The sequence below is a fragment of the Ambystoma mexicanum genome, chromosome 7q (genome assembly GCF_040938575.1).
Source record: "Ambystoma mexicanum isolate Mex_15411 chromosome 7q, UKY_AmexF1_1, whole genome shotgun sequence".
Taxonomy (NCBI): domain Eukaryota; kingdom Metazoa; phylum Chordata; class Amphibia; order Caudata; family Ambystomatidae; genus Ambystoma; species Ambystoma mexicanum.
Genome location: NC_090941.1, coordinates 1,064,996,323 through 1,065,024,062, shown reverse-complemented (window position 1 = coordinate 1,065,024,062; position 27,740 = coordinate 1,064,996,323). Strand labels below are relative to the sequence as shown.

The window sequence follows — 27,740 nt, the reverse complement described above, 5'->3', positions numbered from 1 at the left end:
AAATGGGGGCAACTTTTACCTCTGCCACCTTAGCAGCAGCATGGGGGTTGGTTGTTTTGGGGCTTTTTTGAGTATTCTTGTTGTCTATGGGCTTTTGCACCTCATAGATCCGGGTGGCCTGTTCAATGACCCAGTCTAGTGATCTTTTCTCATGAAAATCTCTCACTAGCTGGGTCATGATGTATTTTGGTAGAGCATGGAAAAAAGTATTGACACATTCTTTGCTGTCCGTGCGCACCCTTCTGGTAGTCTGCGCAAAGGCACGCTTTAACTCCTGCACAAATTCTTGTGGGGCCTGATCGTCCCCACATTGCAAGTTGTAGGCTGCCTTGCGAGCCTCTTGGGGATTTCTGTGAACAGAAAAATGCTTCAAGATGGGTGCCCTGGTGAAAAGGTCCATTTCACATACTGAATGCAGCTACTGCTGTCTTTCAGATGGAAAGTTTCCATCATCTGCTCAAAGAGCTCTAAGTGTTCCCAAACAGAATACTTAGCATTCTTATGATAAGGCGTGATGACGCTCCTTATTGCCTTGATCTGTTTTAAGGGGTCCTTAAGCAAGGCCCTTTTTTGCCTTATTGGCCTTCTTGGTTCGGGTATCCCTGGTCTAATCCTCCTCTGACTCGGAGGCACTGCTCCCAGAGGTGCCTGTCTGGTCTTCTAGGTTCTCCCGGATTCTGCGAGCCTGGGAATGGCTGGCAGAATGTTGGGACCTAGTCTCATGTGTCCTGGGGCGCTCAGAGGAATCTTCTTATTCCCCCTTGCTCCCAGGATTTGATGGGTACCCTCTCCCCCCGCTGTCCTAGCTGGGCAGAGGTTTTTAGGATGCCCTTAGTGGTCCTACCCTCCTGGAGTTCCCCACTGAACCAAAACACAGGAGTAACAGGGGATACCAGGGATATCTAAGTACTGTGACCTGACCTGGATAGAACATGCACAAAGTAAACTTAAAAGGTCAGAGCACTGAAGTGTTCAGGTGACAACTATTGATGTAATGACAAAGCCTACATAATCATACTCATCTCCGAGTACACAGAACAGTCGTGAAGCGTCTATCAAAAAACAAAAACAACACTCTGAGGTGAAACAATTAAATTCAACCCAGTAGACGCTCAAATGATTAAGTCTTTTTTATTTATTAACATTTATTAAATAAATCACTAGAAAAGGTCAATTCTTGATAGTAAAAACATACAATAACATTAGTATCAAAAATATTTTGCGTTGATCAATCCCTCCAGTTCATTATTGGACTGATCTGATACATCATCCCCATCTAAAAAAACATCCAACCACACTTCAACCATACCACATACATACACAAACCATTCGAAAATTCATTCACAATCCATACAATGATAAAACAATATATCATCAATAAAACTCAAACAATCTAAAACCTCAATATACATTGTCTAATCCATTATTGATATGATCCATAGGTTTAACACCATTGAGCCTATTCCATGTTATTATGAACTTTTATGGCTCAGGTGGATCTAACTTCTAAAATGTTCATCAATAACAAAACATTCCCCAACCGACATGTTTCTTTCTGTGTAAAATCCAGTAAACAGAAATTCTTCAGGGGCACTATGGTCCGGTGAAGTCAGATGGAATGTAGATGGAAACAAGGAATATGTAGAATGCACCAACAGAGCTCACATTACGTCTCCTGTGGTTCTGTAGGGAGAGAACCCAACCGTGGGTTACTCCCACGGACACACCATTAGGGGTACTCCGTCGCCAGAAAATCACCAGACGTTCAGTCCCCAACTTAATAGGACGAGCCTCAATCTGGGCTCAGTACATGAGTAGTAGCAGCTTATCGCCTATATTGAAAAATTAAACGCTATCCAGTCTCTGTCTAAGTCTCGACCGTGTCGTAAAACAACTTTTCCCGTCGAAAAGCATTAACCGCGACAATAAAGTAAGTTGTGACCATGAAGGTACTTAAACCTCCGTAACTCTTTCAACAGACAACGTGGGTGGCCGCGGTAATCCGATCTGCCGGCATATCCATTACTTGGGTACCCATACCCAGGTACCCGCCCATCCATTCCTGGGAGGTACTGGTCTATGAGCCCCATACTTCTGACTGGATAGTAATCTGCCATCCCCGTGGCCCTGGGCTCATGTGCGCCAGTGGACATGGGGGTGGCAGAGTCCAGGGACTGGGAGAGATGAAGGCCTCTGGTACTAGGGTTCCTGAGGTTATGCTCAAGTGTTTCCCTTTCCCAGTGAACCTCATCTCTATCAGTCCCTGCTCCCTGTTGCCATGCAAGAACCTGAGCTTTCTGTTCCTCAATCAAGGCCTTACTAGTCTCTATCAGTCTCTCTTGCATGGCTATCTGCCTGTGGAGCTTGTCATTATTCTCACAGAGAGCCTCATTTTCTCCCTGTGCTTCCTGGGTTGCTTTTGAGTACTGGGCCAGTCTTTGCTGCAGGACGGTTACCTCCCGAGTCGTCCATACTGGCCTGTTCCTTCCTTGCCAGAGCATCTTCCACCCTCCTGGTGTGCTCTAAAAATCTTGCATGCTCTTTTTGGAGGTCACCCAGTCCCTGGATGGCCAGGTGATTTTCTTCCAGTTTCCCTTTTAAGTGACAGACTTCCTGGCCGAAGGTGTCCCTTTCCTGCGCAAGAGCCTGCCTCTGTGCCGCCAGGTCATCCCTCTGTCTTTTAAGGGCACCAGCTTTCTGGGGCTCTTCATCAAACTCTGCCTGGGGATCCAGGTCTTTCAAAATCAATTTATTGCTCTCTGCCTTCTCTCTATCTACGTGGCTTTGCAGGGTGGCTACCTGCTCTGTGCGTGCCCTGTTGAAATCCAGTTGTTGCTCCAACTTTTTCTGGCTCTGCAGTAGAGAGTCCAAACCTTCTTGGTACTCCTTCTGCAAGGCCAGAATTCTGGTATCCTGTTCTGCCTTTTCCTGCTGCAGGATACCCATATCCTCTTTCATTTTAACTATATACTGCCTGCTTTCATTTTCTGACACCTGGCCATATAAAGTTCACTCAAGGCCACATGTAAGGGACCCTGATCTCTCCAGATATCCAACCCTGTTGCAGTGATCTGTTGTGTGATTGCATGCAAACACACATTCTGGTCCTGCTCAGTCCACTCACCTCTCACAAATAACTTATGTAAATGTGCTCTCTAGCCATCTTGATGTCTACCAATGTCACCATTTTGGAAATATTAATTTCCTTCCTGACTTTTTTTGAAGTTTTTTTTTTAATCTTTGCAAAACAGACCATTTCCTTAGAGCGTTCCCTTTTGACGGGTTCTTTTACAGCGTAACACAGCGTAGTAGCCCAACAGGATTTATGTATCCTGTCAGTTAGCACACTGTATTAAGCTGCATAAGTGGTAGGTCTAATCCAGAAATCCCAGCCACGAGCCCCCAATCTGTAAGTGATTTCAATCCAGCACTCCAACTAAGTCAATGGCTAGTATGGGATGCCTAATGGAAACCCTTATTTATATATTTTTATGTCAAAAGTTTGTTTAATTCTGGATGATGTACCCTTATATAACGCCCCTCTATTTGAATCCCCCTGGTCTCACTGAACCAAGAAATAGGTTTGTTTTGCAAATTAAAAGATTTATTTGAAGAAATGAACAATATGTAGATTATACTTTTATGAATATGAATAATATCTGAATATCACACTTATGAATATGAGCAATGATCAGCAATGGGTAATATTACAATATCAACAATCTCTTTAATCAATTAGGAGTAGGAAGATTAAAGTAGCAGAGAATACCTTGTATGGGTTCAAGAAATTGCAATGATAGGAAGGAATGCAACACAGAAATAGAATCGATATGACAATGTGATCACTCTTTCCCCTGTGACTACTCACTCCCCCCACTATGCAATATGAAGAGATTGAATGAGGGCACACAGGTATCAGGAATAACAATCAACAATTGCAGTTTCAATCCCACTTCCCCCCAGCAAGCTTAGAGAGAACAGTAATGATTTTAAAACAGGTCAATGGCATTTAAATGTGGTTGAATTGAAGGAAAAATGCTTAAAATGATTTTAATTCGCTAAATGGGATTCAGAACTAGTGAGAGTTGCTTTGGATTGGTTCAGGTCAACACTAGCAATGATTGTAGAATGATTAGCAGATGGAAAACGAAATACAGAAGATGAAATCAAGAAATAGCTGTTTTTTTTACATGGGGCGAACTTGAACCAAATGCAAATTTGCGGCAACTTTTCTGCGTGCGGGAAATGCGATTACAGAATAATGATAAGGAGTAGGTATGTCGTCGTTGGTTTGTTGGGATGTTACCTTCAAAATGACATTTAAATTTCGTTCCTAGCACATACGGTTCAAAAGTTACAGAGGTTTTAATAAAGGTCGATTTTTCTCAAAAAGGAGTCAAAATCTCAAATGAAAAATGCGCTGTTGAAGATTTGGAACAAAGATTTCTTAACACTAAAGAGTCTAACTACACGACAGCCCAGCCACCTATCCAGAGATGCCTCCGGATGGTTTCTGTCTGCACGAGACGATTGCCTTTCTCCAGAATATATAGATATTAGCGCCAAGATGATTATCACTACAATTATCAAGGATTATGTGGAGGAGAGAAGAATTTAGGATAGACAAAAGAGATTCAATAATGCAGTTATGGATAGGTTGGAATGGTTGGATTGGGTTACTTAATACTAAGAGGTTGGTTATGGGCAGTTCTACACTAAATACTTACAACTATGGCTTTGGACTGGAATGGGCCTGTCAAAGATCTGGTCAAGGGTTTGGCTGGACTTTGCTCGGCACGGGACAGGCTTCAGGGCACCTGGACTGTGCTCTCAGCAAGGTACTCTGGTCTGCGTGGCCTCTTAACTGGGTCTGACGGGTTCTGGGTTACAGCTCTGCTGGACTGATCTGGATCTTGGGTTCTAGCACGGTTCTTGGCCAGTAGCAAAAAAACAGCTCAGCCAGGCTGTTGGATCAGTTAGGTTAGGCCCCGTGGAAGTTAGGGGTTAAATCAGGTTTGCAAGATTTTTAAAGGCTGTCTGAAAAGGGTTCAGCTTTTTGGATTAGGCCTCTGCTTCAGGGTTCTAGAGTCTGGTTCTAGAGTGCGGATCTGGAGTCTGGTTCTGGAGTCTGGATCTTCCTGCCGGGTGCTTCGCCAGGGGATCAGTTGATGAGTGAACAGTGTGTGTCTGTGGGTCAACAGTCCCTATTTATCCATTTTCCAAAGTGGGTGAGGAGGCTTATTGTCTATGCCCAACCCTCTGAGGATCTGATAGGTCAGAGAATTTCCCCTCTGCTGATTTGAGGAAGGAACAGTGTGCCATCATGTGTCATGTTTATGGCTCAGAGAGAAAACCTCCCCTTTGTCTCTGTACAGTATATCTTATTTTTCATAAAAACATATTTACAATATGCACAACTTGTTCATAATACATATTTACATGATAGATTGACTAAGGTACGTTTCTGTCAAAGTCTCAGGTTCCTACGAGTTTTGGTCCACAAATGACAGTTTTTCGCGCTTTTGAGCGGTTACACATTTTCGGATCTGTACAATTTTTAACCGTACATGCACATACACTCTGGGCATATTCCTGTAATTTTTCATGTTCCTAGCATAATCACCAGAGCTAGAATATGAACATTTCCGGGGTTCAGTCTCTGAATGTCGCACAGATTCCAGATTAGTTTTAAACTGTGAGCGAATTTTTCATTTTAATAATCTCCAAGTTCTGTACAATTTGTTATAATTTGTTATAAGTCTATAACAATTTGTTATAATTTGTTATAAGTCTATATATATATTTACTCCAGTTTCAATCCACATTTTCAGTCTAGCCCGCCTCCAAGATCTTGGCTGAGTCAGAGAGTCACATGGCTTGTCTTCCTGCCAGAGCAGTTGTCAGTCACACCCAAATTAGCATTTCCATTCAGCTCAAGGACTCCATTGTCTCTACTCAGAGCAACATGCCAGAGTGCCCCTCTTAGTTCCTTTCACACCAGCCGGCCAGTTTCTTAGTAGAGAGCAGGGGGAATATTCCTTTGTTGGGTAAAAGGGTGTGGAATGTCTTTGAAGCTCAGTGTGGAAAGCTTTAACTTTTAAACACAATGTCTGAAATTGTCTTGTCCTTTTTAACAAATACATCAACCAATTTCTTACTTCAAACCTTTTTAAAATATGGTTTTGAATTGTATCCACCTCTTAGGCTTCTGTGAGCATGTCTTTCTTTGGCATAGTTTGAGTTCAATGTACAATTTTAAACATGACAGGTTTTAAAATCGCCAGCTTCTGACAGAGGTGAGTAACGGTATTAGACCCATTTTTGACAGATTTCTGTCCAGCAACCATCTTCAAAAGTGGACTTTGTTCTGATAAATATAATGTCAGCATGAGTATATGTTATGTGGATTCTTGAAGTAGAATGATGTTCACCACCCAACAAGGAGGTTGGATCTTTTTGGATGGTTTGTGAGCCATGATTTTTGCAAATTTGACAGTCAGGGAAAAACAGATTTTTAAAACAGCTCTGTGTTTCTTTTGCAATGATTTTGCTCTGTGGGCAGCCAAATGATGGGTTTTGGCAGTGGTCTCCTGTGTTACCACTGACATAGGCAAAAGTGGATGGCGGCCTATTTTTCAGATGTTTACTGCACACTTTCTGGTGATCTTTAGCGAGCAGCATGCTTTCTGGTGGCCATTCTGATGTTTCTGCTGCAAGCAATGCTCAGTAATGTTGCAGGGCCTGGACTAGTGGGTTGAAACATCCCACATCACGTGCAGGCAGAGTCGCGCTGGGCCCGATTTTGAAATTGGGTCCCGGCAAAAACCAGGACCTTAGCCACCCACCCTTGCAATACCTGGGACTGTCCCGGGAAAACCGGGACATCTGGTCACCATACTTTAGCGCCATCTACAGAGGCTGTATATGTCTGGCTCATATATAGCACTTTAGCGCCATCTACTGAGGCTACATAGTTTTATCTTACAGGTGGCGCAAGAGGGCAACTATTGATGGATTGATTGGATTGATGTATAATTTAAACCTCGCATCCAGAGGGAACCAATCAAGCGAACCTGTATCTTAGTGCAGGTGTCATACCAGTGAAGTGTCAAGACAAACCAACCAAGGGGAATAGGCGAGAAGTCATGTGGCCAAAGGTCAAGGAAACAGATACGTTTTTGAGGGGTTTTTCGGACTATTTCCAGTGATCCAGCAGTGCCGACGTCAAAAGGGAGTCTCTTGTGAGACAGTTTGTACTTGGGACGACCAAAAGATGACAGTGTTCTGATCTCAAACTTATTTTTGTCACATTTTTAGTACTTTCTCGCCACTTAGACAGGCTGCATATGTTTGGCTGAGCAGGGCGCTTTCGACCCATAGTTAGTTTTGGTTGTTGAATGGGGCTTTAAGGGAGATAAGGATATTGTGATAGATAAATAGGATGTGGCATGCACACTGAAAGGAACCAAGGAGCCAGACAGGGTCAGAATTATCAAGTGGTGAAGCACCCCCTCTCCTTTAAAGGTGCTCCTTTGGCTCCCCTGTCTTTGCGCCAAGTTGTGGAAGGAGTCCTGCGCCTCAGAAAGAGATCCCTTCAGCAGAGACAAGGAGCATATGCTCTCAAATCCTGAAGAAATGCTTCAAAATGTGGGTCGCATGGTGTTTATTGCGCGTGCCAATGCTCTGCATGTAAGCGTGACCTATCTGGCGGCACGTGCTCAATCCTGGGGCCCCATCCAGCACTGCTCCAAGAAAACATGACGGCAAGTGCCAATCTGCAAACCTCAAACAAGAAAGAGGGACAGAAAAGAGCTGAGCACATCCTAGCAGTGCTTTAAGTGGGGTGAGACATCGAGGGGAGGCTGCAACGAGTGGGCATGACCTAAATGATGGATGTGGCCTGAAGTGTCCCCAGCACAGGGCAATAAAAAACAAAAGCTGTCCGGATACCTTTTTTTTTTTTTTTTACTGTCCCGCGCTGGGGATTCGAAACTGAGACCTGCTAGTGACAAACCTGTGTCTCATTGCACTGTGCTATTTAATGTATGCTCAATTTCATTTGTTTCATTCAAGAGACTGCTTGACACATAGGCCCTCATTACGAGTGACCCATTCTGGAAAGCAGAGCTGGGAACAACAGTTACCAGCACCTTTTCCGGACCGGGTCACTCCGACGGTAGGGGCAGTGAACTACCTGCAGGCCTGGCAGATAATTCACTGAAGCACCAGCACCGTTGTTGACAGAGCCGGTGCTTCAGTGTTCCCATTCTGATGGAGTCCTATGGGCCTCCTTAGGAATGGGAGCTTACCGTTCCGCCGCTGCCCGTAATATCCTAGTATTACCGGGATATCGGGCGCCTGAAACGGTAAGACGAGGTTGCCGGTAGGCCGCTGGACCAGCGGCCTACCGGCAACCTCATAATGAGGGCCGTAGTCTATTAAATGAAAGAAACGAAATCCAACACATACGGAATAGCACAGTGCAATTTAACTCTGGCTAGACAGTGAATGTCAGGGTTGTCAGGGGGCTGTGAGACCCGGCTCAATTGAGGTTTTGGGAGACTGCTGGGGCTCAGGCTCGGCAAGCCCCTGCCCACTTACAGCCCTGCATCCTTGTTAATTTAGCCACGAGGCAAGATCATCTCCTAGGAAGGAAACAGGTGTTGCGTTGGGAATTCCCTGTCTGCTTCCCTCATGAAGAGCCTAGCATTGGCAGCCATGAATCCTGCAGTAGAAACAGGGCCTGCTTGTGCTTAGGGCATTTGAAATGTGCATGACAATCGCCATTCAACACAGAACTTTAAACAGATCACCAAAAACATGCAAACTGCAGTGATTTCAATCGTGTCATTAGGACCAATGTTCTTGCATACTCTTAAAAATAAATAATGTTAGTGCAGACTGTCCACTTTAGCGTTCCGGAGCAAACGGCAATGCACTACTCGAAGCGTAGGTTGGTTGAAAGAGTCACCCATATTAATTCCAGAGGTGGAAAACTGCTGCCCTCCACCGAATAGGTTAATATTGGTTTATTCAGCCCTGCAAAGAAGCCTTTTAATAATCATTGAAACCCCATTATTTTCCCTGTGACCACTTTTTCATAAAATTGGTACGTATATTGTTTATTTATTTAGGACATTCAATAAAGCACAACTCCTAACCACAAGGAGCCACAGGGAGCCATAAAAGAAAAGATTATATTTTATTTAAACAAATAAAATAGACAAAATATTGGGAACACAATCAACCAAGTGAAGAAGAACAAAGAAGAACCAAAATTACAAAAACTTAAATAAACTTAAAACGAGGGGAAGAAGAGACCAGCGAGGAGAAAAACTTTTCTACATATAAAAAGAGAGTTTATAAAAGTATGGTTCAAGGATGCACCGGAAAGAAAGGGCATCAGGGAGAAGACAAAGACATGGGAATGAAATTCCAGGGACCATGGACTGCAGGAGAAAAAGCCTGGCTTCAGGTTTTGGACACTTTTGGGGGGCTGCAGCCCCAAGAATGAGGTACTGCGGGTGGAGCTTCAGCCCCCTACAGGTAACTTCAGACCGAACACAAGATTTGTTGCCTGTCCCGGGGATGTTACTAATGCGCCGTAAATCTTCTCACAGCGGAGTAGCCAGCAGCGTTTCTGGCTGTATGTATCGGGTGGTGTCCCGCTTGCACCGGACTGGCTAGCGGAAGAAGTGTGAGCATAAAATGGGGAGTGAGACAATAAACGGAGAGTTCCAGACATTCTACCAAGACTTCAGGGGGCTTTGATAACAACCACTGAGTGGACACTGAGCCCACTCGTACGCCCCCGCGTGCCATCGTCCCAGCATATCCAGCATCCTCACCTGCTTATAATGATGACCCAGTTGTACGTGACAGGAATCACCATTATGTTGAGCCACCAGTAATACCGGTCTCCAGAGGGATCCAGAATCCTGGTCTTCTTTGGGGAGCTGGAGAAAGAGAATATATTGGAAGTTAAGAGACACATAGCAATGAGCAACTGAGTAAAACAGAACACTGAGTGAGAGGATCACAGATAAACCCTTAATGGTACATGAATAGGATGGCATGCGTGGAGTGCAATGTTAGTGGGGAGGGGGGTAAAGCTTAATGAAACCACAGATCATAGATGTGAAGTATGGTCTTAGAATCTTAGAATCCAAGTACAGAGCATGAAACCAAAAAATGGCAGATGGAGATGCTTCTAAACCACAAGGGCGACCTCTAGGAGACATTCCATGCCATTGTTTTATTTTGCTTATGCACCCTATGTGTAGAAGGACCAACCAAATTTAGATCAATCTTCACCTTGCCATAAATGGGCAATCCATTTTAACATCGATGCCACTCTTTACGAGGGCTCAAGCAACCCAAAGCACTCCTTATCGAGCTTCATCCATGAAGTGCCACTTGACTCGCTTGGCACAGAAAACTCGGGACTCACTTCTGGACATACATACCTCTCCCAGTCAGGTAGCCTCTGTGAGGGGTCAGGAATGAGAGGCGGACACAAAGTTGTGATGTGCTCAACATCTGGCATTTATATTAACAGAAAGGAGTGTGGATAAAGGCCTATCTTTCCCAATCCTAAAGGGAATGCCCCTTCCCATCAAACTAAAACTAAAGCAGGCTGACCTTATGTCCAGCCTATCGCTGACCCTCACACTAATATACACAATCAAAAGGTGCAGGGTAAATGTTTCTGATTTCAATTCAACCAAAATGTGTAAAATCCTAAACACATAACTTCAACAAAAAACAATCCTTGTGTCCAGGGGTTGGTTCCCTTCCCCTGAATTGTTTCAGGAAAATTGTTCAACATGTTCTGTTTCAACAATAGTCTATTAAAGACAATGACGATGTCTCTTTCATCCATTACTTTCCTCAGGATGGCAAAACAAATGTCTCTTCCGCAACACTGGTTGGAATATAAAAAGTGAAAGTCTCCCCTAGGTTTTCAGGATGGCCAAACAATGTTTTTTCCACATGTGGGGACCCTGAAGGCGTCCTCAATTATTTTTCCCCAGAATCCCCCTCTCAGGTGTCTAGGGAAAGGACATCGCTTTTGGATCCCAACCCTGGAGGTGGATATGCGGGGGAGGATCACCTGGCTGGAGGGAACTTGGGGAATGGAAAGAAGACGTCTTTGGATGAGACACGGTATCCCCCTTGTTCCCTTTCATAATGAGCCCTCAATCCCGAAAGCCTTTGTGGGATATTGTCAACACTTTCCTTTTTCCTCCTTCCAAACTAGTCCCTGGAAACAACACCTTGGTACCGGGATGAGGAAGAGACCAACTTGAAGAACACATCCTCATTTCACTAACACACACATATATCAGAGACCAAACAAACAGAGGTGAAAATGCTTCTTTTATGAAATCAGACAGTGCCAAACACCACTCTGGTACTGAGACGAGGAAGAGGGCTATGGAGGCATACCAGAAGAGCAGCCAGGGATGCCTGCCTAATGGAGTCCTCAAAGTCAGGCAAGAGAACTTAATGACCCACACCTGGGGTCACTTAACGCAGCTGATGAAATAAAAATGGCAGCCATTTTGAGAGATGACAAACAGGCTGGAGAAAAGGAAGATGGAGACCCAAGTGGCTGGAGCAGTGCGGCGCCGGAGAAGGGGAAGCTGTAGCTATGGTCGGCTGTGCTAGGGTCTAGAGGTCTTGCTATCACCGTGACTGCAGCTGCCACCAATGGAAGCCAGGAGAACGGGGGAATGCGCGGTCCAGACCGTGAGGGAAAGGCAGAGTCTGGAGAAGCCGAGAAGCCGCCGGAGCCTGGAGGAGCCCGACGCAAAGGACGCCAAGAGGGAGAACTCTGCCGTGAGCGACTGGTGAATGTGAAGCTAATACACACTCCAACCAGGATGCTCCAGTAACGTATAACAAGTCCTGCTGAGTGAGTGATAAGTGATTAAAAGTACTGTTGAATACCGGTACAAGTATTGTCAATGTAAGGGATAATTCTCAGAAATGTGCTAATTCCCTTCTACGTTAGAGACTCTTTTGCTGGGCTTTAGGACTTTTTATCTCTCATGTGATTCATTCTCTGTGTTTTCTTTTGACTTTGGAGTTTGACAAACTCCATAGGCATCATCTTTACATTGTGTCACACGGTTCCATGTGTTAATATCCCCGCAAAAATATCGGCATACAAAAATATCGCCATATTTTAGCATCGATATTAAGGCATGGAACCTGCGGGGGACACTCCTGCAACCACCATATTATTTTAAAGGGAGCAGGGGACACCCCCGCAACACCCGCTCCCAATAACCCCAAATAATATCCCCACTAAAAATATCACCTATGGCTGTTCCCGATTACCATATATATACAGCAATATTTTTGGTGGGGATAATATTACCTGATACCGTGTCACACAGCACCTTCAGTGCAGTGGCACAGGGAAGTCTCTTAGATTTCCCAAAGGTTTAAATACCTTCTCTTGGATAAACTACTGTTTCCAAGAGCAGTGAAGTGAAATTGACTTTACTTACATTTTGTAACTTTCTAGACCCAGCACACACTATCTTACCATAGAGTGCTGGAGGGGTTACTTAGTATCCCCTTTGTCTAGCTTCTCATTTAAAACATTGTATGTTACCCTTTCTACAATTAATGGCTGGTGGCAGTGGTTTACTTTTTACTACCATTGTGTGTTTTTACCGCAGGCTGCATCCGCAGCTGCAGTAAGGCACCCATGGGTGCCCATTTTGTCAAAATGGCCTGGTCTTCTTTTTTCATCATTTCTTGTTGGAAAGGTCCTTCTTGAGATTTAGTCTGCGGCCAAACCAGATTTGGTCCCTTTGTTCGTTTTCTCTTTGGCGGGATTCACGAGTGAAGCACGCCTCTGGCTCCAGTATGTCTGGCAGAGGCAGAAATTGAGGGAGCTCCCTGTGCTTAATCCCCTTGGTCACAGGAATGCACCCAAAGGTGATTGGCTGGCTGACTGTCCGGTAAGGACAGCCACCCTGCTGTGTGATTGACAGCTAGGCTGGAATGAATGGGAGAAACCTGCATAAAAGGTGAGACTTTTTGGCTTGAAAGGCAGAGTCAACCACTGGATGAAGGAATCCGAAGAAGAACTTGGAAGAGACACCTGCTGCAACTCCTGGACCGTTGGTTTGCCCGGTGAAGCCCTGCTGCAGTACTGAAGCTCCGAATTCACCTCGACTAAAGAAACCCGGCAAGGACGACTTCTCCCTTTGAGTTGGTGGGACCAATCAACTCCAAAGTAAACCCATCTGGACATCCTCTCGAAGCTGGTTGTATTTCCACTGCTGCTGGAACCGAAGAGCCAGGGAGAGGAACACCAGATTGTGTGCGTTGCTTTTAAGTCGGACCTGAGCGCTAGGAAGATCCTCTGGACTTCCCTGATGCAGGACTGGCCAAGCCTGAGCCACCTCAACAGAGCGCTGTACCCCAGAAGCAAGGAAAGTCTGAAGTGGTATCCGAGAACCGCTGTGTTGCTATTTGCTGTCAGACGCGAGGAGCTGAAACAAAGAAGGACCGCTCAATTGAAGTTTGCCCATTGCTGCCGCAGACCGTCCCATTGCAGAGCAGGAATCCCCAGAAATTCTCTCTCTTGTCCCCATGACTAAGGCCCAAGAACAAAAGGATCTGCAGAGCTGTACAGGAACAGAAGCCAGCTGGAACCATTTCTTCTAACCAAAGGTACTGTACAGTCTAAGAGAACTTACCTCTTGTTCTGTAGCCTTACTTGCCCCCAGTTGAGACCTGTCTTGGTTACCCTGCAGAGTTGCTAAAGCTTTGCCCTTCACAAGCCTCCCAGCTTGTGACCCTTCAAGTGTTCTATTTTCTACAAACATTTCTAAAAACATTGTGCAAGACTTTTTACCTACCTGCAAAGAAGATCTTAAGGTCCCCTAGACATTGTGCAATTAACATTGGCAGATTAATGATTCTTCTGACCTCTCACTTTGTGCTTTGGCCTTCCCCCAGGAAAGGGTTAATTTCCTCTGCTTTGGAAGGTTCTTGAAAGTAGTTACCCGTTTATGAATTATTTGTTAACCTTTGTTTTATTTCTTTGCACCAAACTCAGTATTGCTCTAAATGTACCAGTGATGAATCAATGTCCACAGTGTCCTAGCTATTTAACTCACCTGAGGGTGTAGGAAGTGTCTGTGTGCCATCCCCAATGGGTATCATCTGAAGTGTGCGTTTTGAAGTGTATTTTGCGTGTTACATATATATTGCTCCCTTCTGAAGAAGGCTTAGATAACTGACTGTTAAATAAATTAATAATTGTTTAATCAAGAAACATTGAGTGTAAGTGTTTATTTGAATAACTGTACTGTGAAACTCTGTCACAACATTACTTCTCACATTGACCCCTCTCGAGATAAGCCTGGCTGCTCGCCACACTACCAACCTACATAGTTCAGACTTACACCAAAGGTTGGGTCCCTATTGCCAGGAGGTCAAGGTTATTATAGTGCACCCAAAGGGTACTGCATACAATCTTGCCTAACAGTCAAGATATCAAATGAATTGAAAAGTATTGAAAGCACTTGTGAATACCAATATCGCACCAATGGAAACTACTTGAAAGTACTTATAAATACAGAACAGAGTGAAAAGTATTGAAAGCACTTGTGAATACTGATATTGAGTGAACTGAAATTTATGAATACCACACATAAGGAAAAGTATTGAAAGAACGTGTGAATGCAGCACAGATTGAAAAGTCAATTGAATGCTCACAAATGGAATGAAAGCAAAGTAGTGCATGAAAGTAAAGTCAAGAATACCGATTATGAAACAAGTAGTGGCAAAGCCAAGAGAATGCCAAGGAGAGTATGAACTTTAGAAACTAAAGGTTGGCCCAATGTCAAGAGGGGGCCCGGCATTGCAATTTAAAAGACATTCGTGTTGGCAAGAGCCAAAGGAATACAAACAAGGCTAATAAAGTGCAAAGTGTCTGAGCTAGCCACGGGACAGTGTCTGAAAAATGTGACACTGAGGAATCAACCAAGCATCATTGTCAGATGGAACCGGTGGCTCCGTGTTGATGGAAGCAGTAAGAAGAGATATCAGTTGTGCGACCTGTAATAGGTGGGCCGTGTGGGCCGACAACTGCACCTAGACCGAGTACCCTATTTGGAAGAAGCCAATGAAAGAAGGTTTGAAGATAGGTTTATGTGTTGCCACATTCCTCTATTAGAAAGTGAAGTTAAGAAACAGAACTGTATTATTTTATGAAAGTTAGAGGTTTTGAACTTTTGGGAAAAGAAGTCCTGAACTGGGAAGTGTCCCAGAGAAGTGTGCTGATTTTGAAAACTGAAAGTTCGGAACTTTAGGGGGAAGGAAATCCCAACTTGGCAAGTGTTCCAAAGAACTGTGTTATTTCTGAAAAGCTAAACGTTTTGATCTCTTGGGCAAGAGAAGCCTGACTTGGGAAGCGTCCCAATGAACTGTATTATTTTTGGAAGCAAGAAGGTTTGAACTCTTGGGGATGGGAACCTCAATATTCTGAGAACTATTTTGAACTTGGGGAAGCTGATCCTAAGGCAACAGCTTAAAAAGGAGCTTGGAACTTTCTGTTAACACTATTCTTATGAGGCTGACATCCCTACACATTGTATACAGTTAGTTGTGAGGGCAAGTTTAGGTTTTAGACACAGACAGATACTTGATTTGGACAGCCTGACACAACATATTAGTAGTTTTCTTTAGGTAGGGAAATCCCACCTTAGCATAGGGCAAATTAGGCCTTACTCTACCCTACCTTTTAAGTTAAATAAACTTGTTTTGAGTAATAATTTGAATCTGTTGTCTGTGTCTTGCTTCCTTCTGCCTTCACACACAGCACTGGTTGGAATATGGTAAAGGAAAGTCTTTTCTAATTTTCAGGATGGGTAAACAAATGTCTTTTCTCGAATAATGATTGAAGTATGGCAAAATGGAAGTCTTTTTTAATTCTCTGATTGGCAAAATGTTCAATGTCAACAACAACTTGATATGACAAAGCTGCTCTTTGACACACCAGTTCAAAATGGGTTTCCTGGTATACTCTTCTGCCAGGAATATCTCCCTTTCGGCTCATGCATATCCCTTGGTGTACTCTCCTGGCAGGTATCTCTTCCCAAAAATGTTCACTACCTGATACTCTTATCAGGTCTCACTGTAACATTCACATTTGTCTTAGATACAACAAAATTGCATTTCTTCAATGATACGACTTTGTTGACTTCAGCTACATCTTGTTCCAACTCCCCCAATACTGGCATCCCACATATATCGGTTTGTTCAAGCTCTGTCTGTCAATCTTTTTTTAAATATCTCTTGGCTCTTGGCAATACCTGTTCCAGGTTTCCCCAAACTAACATCTCACATTAGGAGAATTGTACTGCTTATCAGTGGTCGAAGTGTATGAAAAGAAGTAGTGGAGCTACGTTCCCTGCTGGCCTGCCCCCCGCTCCCCACAAACCCCATCACCACATCCCCTCTCACACACAATACACCCCCCCCCCAAACACTTGAACCTGCTGTTTAAGGGAACGTTCAGTGCAGTGCACTGAAAGTGTAAGTGTCAACTTCTTCCTACACCTTTATTTTAAAACGAATCCGTTCCGTAACGGTTTCTTTTTAAAATAAAAGTATGGGAGCTGTAAAAGGTAATTTTAAAAAGTAGAGGAGCACCGCTCCCGACCGCTCCTGCTCACTTCGACCACTGCTGCTTATGCCTCTTTATTTCTTCTGTGATGTCTTTTGGCTCATGGCAATGCCAGGTTTCCCCCAACTGACATCTCATATCAGGAAAATTGTACAATGTTTGCCCTTGCTTTTCTTCTGTAATGTCTTTTGGCTTAAGGCAATGCTGGTTCCATGCAATATGTACTATGAGGTCATCAATACAGGCCCCAGGAAATTGCTGTTAAGGTCCTAGTACATGATCCATCAGCCGTTGGGATGTTGCTGGAGCTCTGTACTGGCCAAAGGGATGCACTGGGAACAGGAACAGACCCTTGGGCATAGAATATATCCCCTTCTCTTTGTCAACAGGGGCAAGGGCTCCACCTAGAAACCTTCTGTAATATCCAAGGTGGAAATGATGGTGGAGGGACCCAGCTTTTCTATCAATTGTCGATCCTGGATATTGGATAGGGTTTGAATTCAGACAACCTATTCACTTTCGAAAGTCAATTCAAAAATCCAAGTTAGATCTAGTTTGGAAGCCAGCATGATGGCAGGTGACCATTCACTGCATGACCTCACTGATGGTGGATGACCATATGACCTCACAATCATACCCTGATCAGGCCTTTCCCCCAAATTCATGTATGGCTTTCCTTCTGGGTTGTTAGCAAGTTTTCCCCGTGGCTTTCAAATGAGATTGAAACTTTTCTTCATGCAGCCAGTTTTTTTTTTTTGTGGTTCCACTCAATAACAGGAGGCGGCTTGCTGGGCTCTCATTGCGCTGGTCATCCAAATTTGGCTGAAGTGGTTATTTTTAAATTTTGTATTAACGTGTTACACAGTTGTACAAAAAGGGCGACTTTTCAACACGACATAAACCAAGTAAAAAGAAAACAGCATCCCCATAAAACCCTCATTTCGCCGCCCTTCATCCGCCAATCCCACATTCCCCCAGCCCTGAATCCTCAATAAACATTATAGCCCTCCAAAATCAGTACTATCTTTTTCCACATAATTGTGAGGGAAATAATACAAGGTTCATTGTTACCATTCATGAACAGATCCCACATCACATCCTTCCGAGTGACAGGATCAATTCCAGCGGCCTTGAAAGCAGTCAGCCCCAGAGCAACTAATGCTTCATAGTTCATCTCCCGAGTCACAATGTAGTCGAGGAATAAGGCACTGTTGCTCTTAGTAGTAAGTGCCGCGACATGAAGGTCATTTTAAAATGGAAGAACAATGGTTCTCATAACAGCTTTATGTCTCTGAAATTGGGAATTCAGACAGCTGCCGAGGGCCCTACCATACCATCGGTTTGAGGCAGGAGCCGATACAGTTGGCAGCAAGTTTTCCCAGGGGCTTTCGAAGGAGATGGAAAGATTTCTTCATGCAGCCTGTTTTTTTAGAGAAAGAATCAAAAAGATTTTCCAAGGGATCACTTTGGTCCTTTTGGCCTCTGGTGGAAAGGCCAATTGACCATCTTTGAGGTTCTTCACAATAACAGGAGGCGGCTTGCTGGGCTTTCAGTGCGCTGGTCATCAAAATATGGTTGAAGTGGTTATTCCATGATCTGTACCAGGTCACTAGATAGACCTCCTTTGGGGTTCACTGTTCGTACTCTGTGGATCGTGTCTCTTGCTACCTCTTTTACTTCATATGGCCCATGCCATCATGCCGATTGTTGATAGTAGGCCATTCCTAATCTCTACCTTAAAGGTTTGTAACTTGGCACTTTTGTTTAGGTTTTGTAGACTGATTCTTGGAGTAGAACCTTTCTCTCTCAAATCTCTTTGATCAATTGGATGGCAGTGACAGGTACCTCTTGTTGTTAATCACATCCTTCAGGATTTCAATTACATCTCTTGAATTTTGATCATACACCAACTCAAAGGTGAAGAATCCTGTGGATGCCTGGGGAACCTTCTAAACAGCAAATAAAGCCAAAGGAATACGCGGTTAGTAAAGATTTTGTTTTGAAACTTTCCATTCATAGTTTCTATGAACCCCCTTTCTTTTTGCTCTGTTTTTGAACCTGCTTTGATTTTCTTGAACGGATGGAAAGCCTACAGTTTAAATTCCCTTTGATGTTGTTTCTATTTTGATTCACATGATGGACTCAACTTCTTCCATAAGCTTAGACATAAAGCTGGACGTCAGATCAGTTAATTTGTACTATGGGAATCCCACTCGGTTGAAGTAAAGTATTCACTATTTGAAACTTCTGTTGGTGCTATTTTAGTCTCTGGACATCTTGTAGCACAAAATGTATTGTTTCTACTTCCTGATTGATGCACAGTTCCCACCCTATCCAAAGCGATGTGGCTGAATTGTACCCCATTCACTGAAAGGAGTTGCAATTGTGCTCTTGGTATGTTAGTGTCAGATTACTTAACAGATTGAACAAGTTGTGCAGTACTCCTTTAATTGGTTGTAAACCCCAGTCAAGACGAACCTGGAAAGGCACAGCACTGCATCTTCGCTAGCCCCCCATGTGCAGCAGTAAGATGAGAAGCAGTTCGATCTGTCCCTGCTCCATGGAAAACACAAAGAACCTTGAGTTGGTAACAGATGCAGCCACACCCTTCAGTTCCCGTTCTAGCCAAGATTCCAGGAAGAAGGAACTCTGAAAGTTTTATTGCTGAGCAATAAGGATTAAAACACCAAACACCCTTTTCGGATTTGGGTCATTTTGTTGCACACAGTGCTCTCACCGAACAAGACGTGATCTAAAACCTCTCTCACCCATTTACGTTTCCTTGCGGTCTGGCACAGATGAGTTAGGCAATACGTACAATCATCAGATGGTATGGTTGTCCAGCCAGAATTCAAGAGTAGGACCTCGACATTCCCAGTGTACTCTTCTTTGACCACCTCTGCCCCTAAGTCAGTGGCATGTTGTATCCACCCATAGGTCACCTGGTTACAGTGATTCTTAGGTGCATCGAGACACGCATTTCTACCAAGGGGTATAGTGTAGCTCTCTGTGCAGAAATCGGATCTGGATGCCTTGGGAGAAGCTTTATCTAGCATCCGAGGAACCGAGGATGGGTCTGTGATTAGCCCGATTTGAATCTTGTGGTTAAGCTCTGTCATTACTCTTCTGACACCATTTTGGAGCAGACAGTCAAAGCATGCAACACAGTACTTCACTTACAAATGGATGTATTACCATTGACAGGGTGGGGTTGGGATAAATGCATATTGTTGACAGGTATTTGTTTAAAACTAAAAAGGTTGTTCCAAGCATGGAATTAGTTAATAAAAGGGAACAAACTATAATGAGTATGAGTTCGTAATGAGGCCCACTGTGTTTAAATCAATGGCTCTGGGGCCTCACCCCAGAGCCATTGATTTAAACACAGTGGGCCTCATTACGAGGCCCCAAACTCGGGTCCGGCTCTGGGTCCCGCGAAAGGGGAATTACCGGGACATTCTGACCTTGGAGAGCCCGGTAATTTCCCTTTCGTGGGACCCGGAGCCGGTACGTCCCCACACCAATTTGAGCCCCCATAGGGCTCAATGGGAATGGGGAGGATGGTAGCAGCGGTACTGTTCATAACGGTACCGTTGGTACCATCATGTTCTGCTCGCGGGTGCCGCTCTGCACGCCTGGTCTGACCACGCGTGCAGAGCGGCACCCGCGAGAAGAACTCGTAATGTGGCGGCATGGTAACAACGGCGCGGGTAGCACTACCAGCGCCGTTGTTGCCTTACCGCCACTGACGTAATGATGCCCAGTGTCTGTGATACAGCACACAGTATGCTTATTGGATCATCCTCAGCGTTATAGCACCCAACATGTTTCTTGTTTCTGAAGGACTGTGCTTGCATCTTGCAGGATATAGTGCCAAGCCTACTTTCCCCGGTCAAGCTCACTTTCCTATGGATAAAGTGGCCATCTCACTTGCATAAGGATATAATGGCAAATCACTTCTGAAAGGTTTTTGTTCATGAAACACTTCTTTCCATGATATAGTGTTGAGCTCACTGGGATAGAAGTTTGGGATCATTGACTTCTTGCCTAACAGGGGAAGAGTGTCCACTTTCAGCCCTCAGTTCCTGAAACTATTCGTACCGTCATGGCTGCGCTACCACTATCCTTCATTGTAGCTCTTGTGAGGGTCCTGTGCGCCCATACGCTGTGTCCTGCTTCCTTTCTCTACAGGATCTAAGTAGCTCTCAAACACCAACTATACAGGGATATGTGTAGGCCAGGATCTCACCCACTTCCTATCTTGTTCCCCAGAAATGGAATACGCTCTTCAGTTGTTGTATGGTTTTATTTTTTATTTATTGAACATTTGTATGGCACCTATACAGCAGAGAGTGTTTCCAGGTGCCACAAGACAAAAAGAGGGGCAGGGCATGGAGGAAAACAGCAATAGCGGTCCGACTAGGCCTTGTGACAATTGGATATTGAAAGTGCACTGTCAAGAAGTGCAGGGGAGGGGGACACGTCTGGGAAAGGATGGGAAGGGGCAAGATGAAGAAGTGCTGGAGGGGGGCGGGGCTGGGGAAGTGCAAGGGGGTGCCCAGGAGGGTAAGTGCCAGGGGAAGCCAGGAATAAGGTAAAAGTGGCAGGGGATGGGGAGGAGGTCCAGCCTCAGAAGGCTATTCGGGAAAGAGTGCCTGAGGGCAAGTGCTGGTAGGCAGTGACTGGACGAAGGAGGGCCTGAACCCAAGGAGACTCATAAGGAACACAGGCAACCAGTCGTAGCAGAGGAGGAGACTAGCAGGGTAGGGGGAGAGGGAAGGAGGAGGAGAAAAGGAAGGTCTTGAGGAGCTTTCAGAACTTAAGGAGATCCAGCTCAAGATGCTGAGGGGTGGGGAGGCCATTCCAGAGAGAAGCCCCAGCCAAAGAGAGAGATCTACCCCTCACTCTCTGCTTGGAGAAGCGCCTGGCCTGCAGAGAGATGGAGCTAGGGGACCAAAGCACTCTAGCAGGGAGGTATTTAGGGAGAGAGAGTTGAATGTAGCAAGGTCCCAGGCCCCAGAAAGCCTTGTGGATGATACAGAGACTCTTGAATCTTACCCTTGCAACCACTGGAAGCCAGGGGAGAGATGTTAAGGCTGGCGAGATGCTATCCCTGGGCTTTAGGCCAAGGCATAGTTGAGTGCAGAGTGAGGAGAGAGGTAGATTAAGGAAGTGACTGTTGCAATAATCAAGCCTTGAGAGAACCAGAGCTCTTGAGGCATTGAGTTTCTGTTGGAAGATAAGGAAAGGGAGAATTCTTCTGAGGTGGTGAAGCTGATAGTGTGCCTTCTTGGCAAGGTCAGCAATGTGAGGTGAGAAGGAGAGCGAGGAGTCAATAACACCCACGTTTTTGGCCTCACACGAGGGTGAGGGGAGAGAGTCCAAGGAGGGTGGCCAGAGAGTAAGAAGGAAGGAGGGAGTAGGGCTCCCAATGAGAATGATCTCTGTCCTACTGGCATTAAGGCAGAGATCATTAGCAGTACACCATGCCTGAATAGCAGTCAGACAGTGGGGAATGAGAAAGGAAGGAGAGGAGGAAGAGGAGAGACGCTTAAAGGAATACTGTGTGTCATCAGCATAACACTGGAAATGAGGAGAGAAGGTGGAGATCAAGTGGGCAAGGAGGGCAAGGTATATATTACAGAGCCATGGCAAGAGTATAGAGCCCTGAGGGACGCCACAAGGCGAAAGTGAGAAAGGGGCCCAGTTGCACTTAGAGCCAGTTCAAGAGGGAAGAGGTTAACCAGTCCAGTGCCTGGTCCGTGATGCCGAGGGTATCACAGAGCCTATACATGAGGATAACTAGATCAAAGGCAAAGGACAGATCGAGGAGAATAAGGCTGGAAGGAGAGTTCGAATTGAGGTTTGAGAGCAGATCATCACGGGTGTTCAGGAGAGCAGTTACCATGCCTCTTGATGCTCTGAAGCCAAACTGGTGGTCGTGAAGGCAGCCAACATAATGTGTGATGGATTAGTTGGGAGATGACCAACATCTCCAGGGGTTTGCCCAAGAAAGGAGTAGTGGATATAGGGCAGTAGTTAGCCGGGCAGGAAGGGTCCACAGATGGCTTTTTAGGAGGGGGTGCACAAGGGAGTGCTTGAGGCGTAAAGGGAAGGAACCAGTGGCAAAAGAGTGATTGCAGAACTCAGCCACAGAGGGAGCAAGAGAGGCAATTTTGTTCTTGATAGTTCTAGAGTAGCATGGAAGCACCTGTTTGGAGGAGTCTTTCGTAGAGCAGATTGTCTGGATGACCTCATCAGGTGCAATGGGTGAGAAGGAGGAGAGTATGGGGAGGGGAGAGGTTGGCAGGGATGGCCGGCATGTAGGTGGGGAGGGAGAGGTGTAGAGAAGGGAGAGGACATGATATCATGGGGCTTGGTTGTGAAGTGGGTGGCCAATGCCATGCAGAGGGCCTGAGAAGGAAGAGAAGAGGTGGAGATTTCAGTAGGATTGGCCAGTTCCATGTTTTGAAAGGTTCAGCCATGTTGTTTGTGGCTCCAGAGATGCAGGATTGGATATGGGCCCATTTCTTGGAGTGGATAGAGAGTCTATATTGCCTTTGGTGCAGGCGACAGGCCAGTTTGTCAGGGTGTGCTAGAAGCCAGCCACTTCCGTTCTGCAACTTTGCATTTGTGTTTCAATGAGGCTAAGTGGGAGTTGTACCAACTATTGCACTTGGAAGCAGGCCTCATGCGGATCCGCATGGCAGGGACAAGGATATCAAGGGTTTTGGAGATTTCAGAGGTGAAGGGTAGCAAGAGCAGAGTGAGTGTGAGAGTGAATAGTGGGAGTGGGGGGTGAAGGAGGCGGCGAAAGCAGCTACTGAAACCCACTACATCGGTTGAATGACGGAGAAGGAGACTGATAGAGCGGTGTTGAATGATCCTACAATGAATGATCCCACAATTCACACACCAGAAAAAATACAACCCACTAGGGGAAAAGGCCCAGCTCACCTCTTGCAAGGAGAACAATGTTTATTCTTACAAAATATAAGTATGAGCCAATAAAGAACTCTGCTGCCAAGAAGCGCTCTGAAAACAAAACAGTGTAAGCAACGGATTATAAAAGTACACATCATTTAAAAAAAATATTTTTATTGTATATGGTTTACAAAAAGAAACCTTTACAAATACATTAACAAACATTTCATGTATATTAAAAGATACTTAAAGACCCAATTATCCCTTTTTAAGAATGGGAAACACATAACAAATCATTTCAATAAAAATAATTCAGTGCAAGTATAAAATGCTAAATGATTTTGCTGTAAATAGCAGTTTCTCTTTACATAACATCAATCTTAAAGAAATAACAGTAAAATTACAACAATTTCTTAATGCAGATTATCAAACAGTTTAATCAGAGGGCAGGCGCATTCAAATCTTAAAATTTGATAAATCCAGCCACAGCAAGACCATCTTTAATATTAGAGATGGCAAGACACCAAGACCATATGAGATTTTCTGCCCCTAAAATTCCCAGGGTATTGAATCTTCCTAGATAAAAATCCCTAGGACCTTTCAAAGCTGTACAATCTAGAAAGAGATGTCGAGTAGATTGAATTACCGCAGGAGTATGACAAAACCGACATAGAAGATCTGAATCACTAATCTCCTTCCTTCTATGAAGAACTTCCCTGGTAGGGAGGAGATTCCATCTAAGCTTGAGAAGAAGTGAGCGATAATGACGGTTAGGGAATTCCGTAGGGAGTCAATATAAAAGACAGGCAACCTCGCTTCTTATGGTCAAATTGTAAGTCATTAAGAGAAGGATAAACATGCAATTTTTCAAGCGTGCGACTCCAATCAGCATTAAAAAGGGATTCCTTGACTTTATTGGGATTTGTTAACAAGGTATCCCTATCTGTGGAAAGGTCTGATAACGTCCTGTCACAGAGATCACGGAAACAAGAGAGATATGGATTACGGTCTAAAGATCCCTTTGCAAAAAGGGTTTTACCCACATCAACATAGAGGGCATCCTGTTTGGGAGAGAGCAAGGCAGAAAAAAGGGTTAAAACTCTCCAGAGAATTTTAACTCGCAGAGAGACCAAGCCCAATTCGTATCTTATAGCCACTATTGGGACACTATTAGGTAATTTCAAAATTTTCCTCCAATAAATACCCTCAAGGGTATCCCAAAAGGTCAAAAGGCTAGCTAGTGCAGTTCCATTCCATAGATACATTTTGGCGTCACCTTACCCTTAAAGAAATCAACAGTAGGCTTAAATGAGAACATACCATACTTGTTATCAAGCTTAATCGATTGGGAAATAAGCTGTAGCATTTTATATCTTAGGGAACGCCTTAATTCAATGGCTGATGGCTGAGCCAGAATAAGGAATCCCAAATAGACAATTTTATGTGCTCTTATTATTTTTTCCCCCGCCAATTTTCCAGATATTTTTGTTCCCCTCTCTCCCCCTTGAGAAGACCATTGTACGAGTTTTACACTGGTTGATTTTTAGCCCATTAAGGGTGGCATATTCTTCAAATTTGCAAATAAGCCTCTGAAGGCCGACTTTAGTATGATCAAAAAGAAGAAAATCGTCGGCATATGCCAAACATGAGAGCCTAAGATCCCCCAATTTAGCATTAACCATGCCTGAATTTCCAAGAAATTGCTCAACATCTGCAAGATAGAGGATAAAAAGGCATGGGGCTAAAGAACAGCCCTGTCTAACCCCGATACGAGTCCTAATCCTTCTGGAGAGAGCTCCTTCAAGATCAATCCTAATATGGACCCCTGAATTCTCATACATTACCATTATTAGGGATAAAAGACCTGGGGAATCCCCCACTTTGACAACTTTCCCCAAAGTCTTGACCTAATTACCAAGTCAAAAGCATTTGACAGATCAATTGAGGCAACATACAGAGAAGCACCATATTTTCCCCAGGTTGAACTTTGGAGGGCAGATAGAATAAAACCATTGAGATTGATAGAATGGCCAGCCCTGAACCCTGTTTGTTGCTTCGGGAGAATATGGTTTTCCTTAATCCAGGCCGTCAGATGGGAGAGAAGCATAGAGGCGAAGAGTTTACAGTCCGCATCAATAAGAGAGATTGGTCTATAAGTTTTGACCAAAGTTTGTTGGCCTCTCTTAAAGATGGGGACAATATGTGCCGTCTGCCAACTGGTTGGAACATTGCCAGAGACAACAATATCTTGGAATAACAAACAAAGGTTTTGCCCAAGTTTCCGGTTCCGCTTTAAAAGTATTATTTGTTAAACCATTGGGCCCAGGGGCTCTTGAGTTCTTAGCTATGGCAATGAGACCAAGTATTATCTTACAGTCAATGAGAGGGTCCCAAGGGATAGTTAGATCATTCTGCCCCGTTGTACAAGGTTCTAGCCCCTCTCCCCCTGTACCATAGAGTTCAGTGTAATGCTCGACACATTGGTCCTCAGGAATGGCATTCAACTGGTCAGCCAGATCATCTTGGCTAGAGAAAATGGCCCAAAAAGCCCTAAGATTTCACTTAACAAGTACTCTAAGCATAGACTCCGCATCATTTTGTAGCAGTGTTGGCGGATAGTTTTTTTTGGGTCTTTTTAATTATCCCAGTCAATGTCGAGTACTTGAACCTCTCTAATGAGTTTCCGAGTATATGCCTTTTCATTGGCCAACTCCTGATCAAACCTATGAGAGTGGAATTTTTTAGGGAAACCCTTCCTAAGAGAGCCCGAGATACTGCCATGGAGAGCACCAAGAAAACTGTCAAAGTTTAAAATGTTAAACACTGCCAATTTCCACGAGAGAGAAATATGGTTAAACAAGGAGATCAATTTACAATTAAGGAGATTAATACTGGCAGATGACCAAGGTATCCCTGTCCCTTGTCCCACTGATCTAAGATGACAAGAACCCCCAGTGGGCAATAACTTCATGGGAAAGGGAGAGGGAAAAGTAACTACCAAAGACCTATGGTCACTCCATGAGTTAAAAGAAACCTCAACCTCAGGCGAGAGAGAAGACAAGGAGTGGTCTACAAAGACATAGTCTATAGTAGACACTGAAAGACCTCTATGCCAAGTGGGATGTGATGGAAGAGTAGCATTCTAGAAACCGTTAAGGCAGGTTAGCCCAACCGAGTTCAGGGCTAAATTCCAAAGTTTACCCCAATCAAATTTCTGTCATCGCCGATTATCGTCCTCCCAAATCAAGGCCAGTTCATCATATTTGGCCTCGGATGAAATGGAACAATCAGAGTTAAGATCTCCAGCCAAGATCAACTTCCCCCTGGGATATAGAGATCTCCATGTAAGTACTATATCTGTTAGACTTTCCAAAAACGACTCAAGAGCAGCAATGCCCTTATGCCAATATACGTTAATGAGAAGAATATTAACCAGGCCATCAAGGGAAGTAACCTCCAAAGCCAAAATACCAAAAGGCGTATCCGCAACAACCTTGCTCCTAAAGCCAAAAGAGGCTCTAGTTCCAATAAGAAGGCCCCCAGAGGCCCTCCCTCCTGAACCAGATTTAGCACTTTGGGAATGGTTAACAAATCCATCAACAACGGGTGGGGAGAGCAGCCAGGTTTCCTGTAAGAAGAAACAGTGTGAAGCCCTAATCATACATACTGTATCAGTATTAGTAAAAAGATGAGTACTTCCCCTTGAATTCCAGGAGAGAAAAATAAATTTATTCAGGGCCGGAGCATGTATAGATGTAACAGAGCACTTGGAGGAGAGATCATTTTCACAGACCTGAGGTAACCTGAGCCCAGCTTCTAGCGTTTCCATTGAATCTGGGCATAAATTGCCTCCGATGATATTGTGGAACTTTTTCCAGATGGTATACCATTGTAAGGTTTCCCCTATACTCTTCACACCCTCCATATTTACCAGGCGGATGATTAGTTTGTAATACATTTACTTCAAAACCAAGCTGCATTAAACCATCCCTTTGGGCCATTACTAGTTCTAAGACCAATCTAGATTTCAGAACAATATTGCTCAAATCTACACGTCCCTTAATGGGAAAGAAAATCCTCTCCATATCATAGCAAGAAATGAGTGAAAGAGAGGGAAGTTGATGGAAAATGTTTAATATATTTCCACGATTGAGACAGA

The 27,740-nt window shown here is 44.3% G+C and overlaps 1 protein-coding gene across 1 annotated transcript in view; it reads right to left on the bottom strand.

Moving 5' to 3' along the window:
- Positions 1-27,740, bottom strand: part of CNGA4 (cyclic nucleotide gated channel subunit alpha 4) — a 456,695-nt gene that overhangs the window by 394,004 nt on the left and 34,951 nt on the right. The window contains exons 3-4 of the mRNA XM_069639616.1: positions 18,503-18,606; positions 9,849-9,956 (exon numbers count right to left, since the gene is read on the bottom strand). Coding sequence (XP_069495717.1) covers positions 9,849-9,956; positions 18,503-18,606 — 212 coding nt within the window. The remainder of the gene's footprint in view (positions 1-9,848; positions 9,957-18,502; positions 18,607-27,740) is intronic.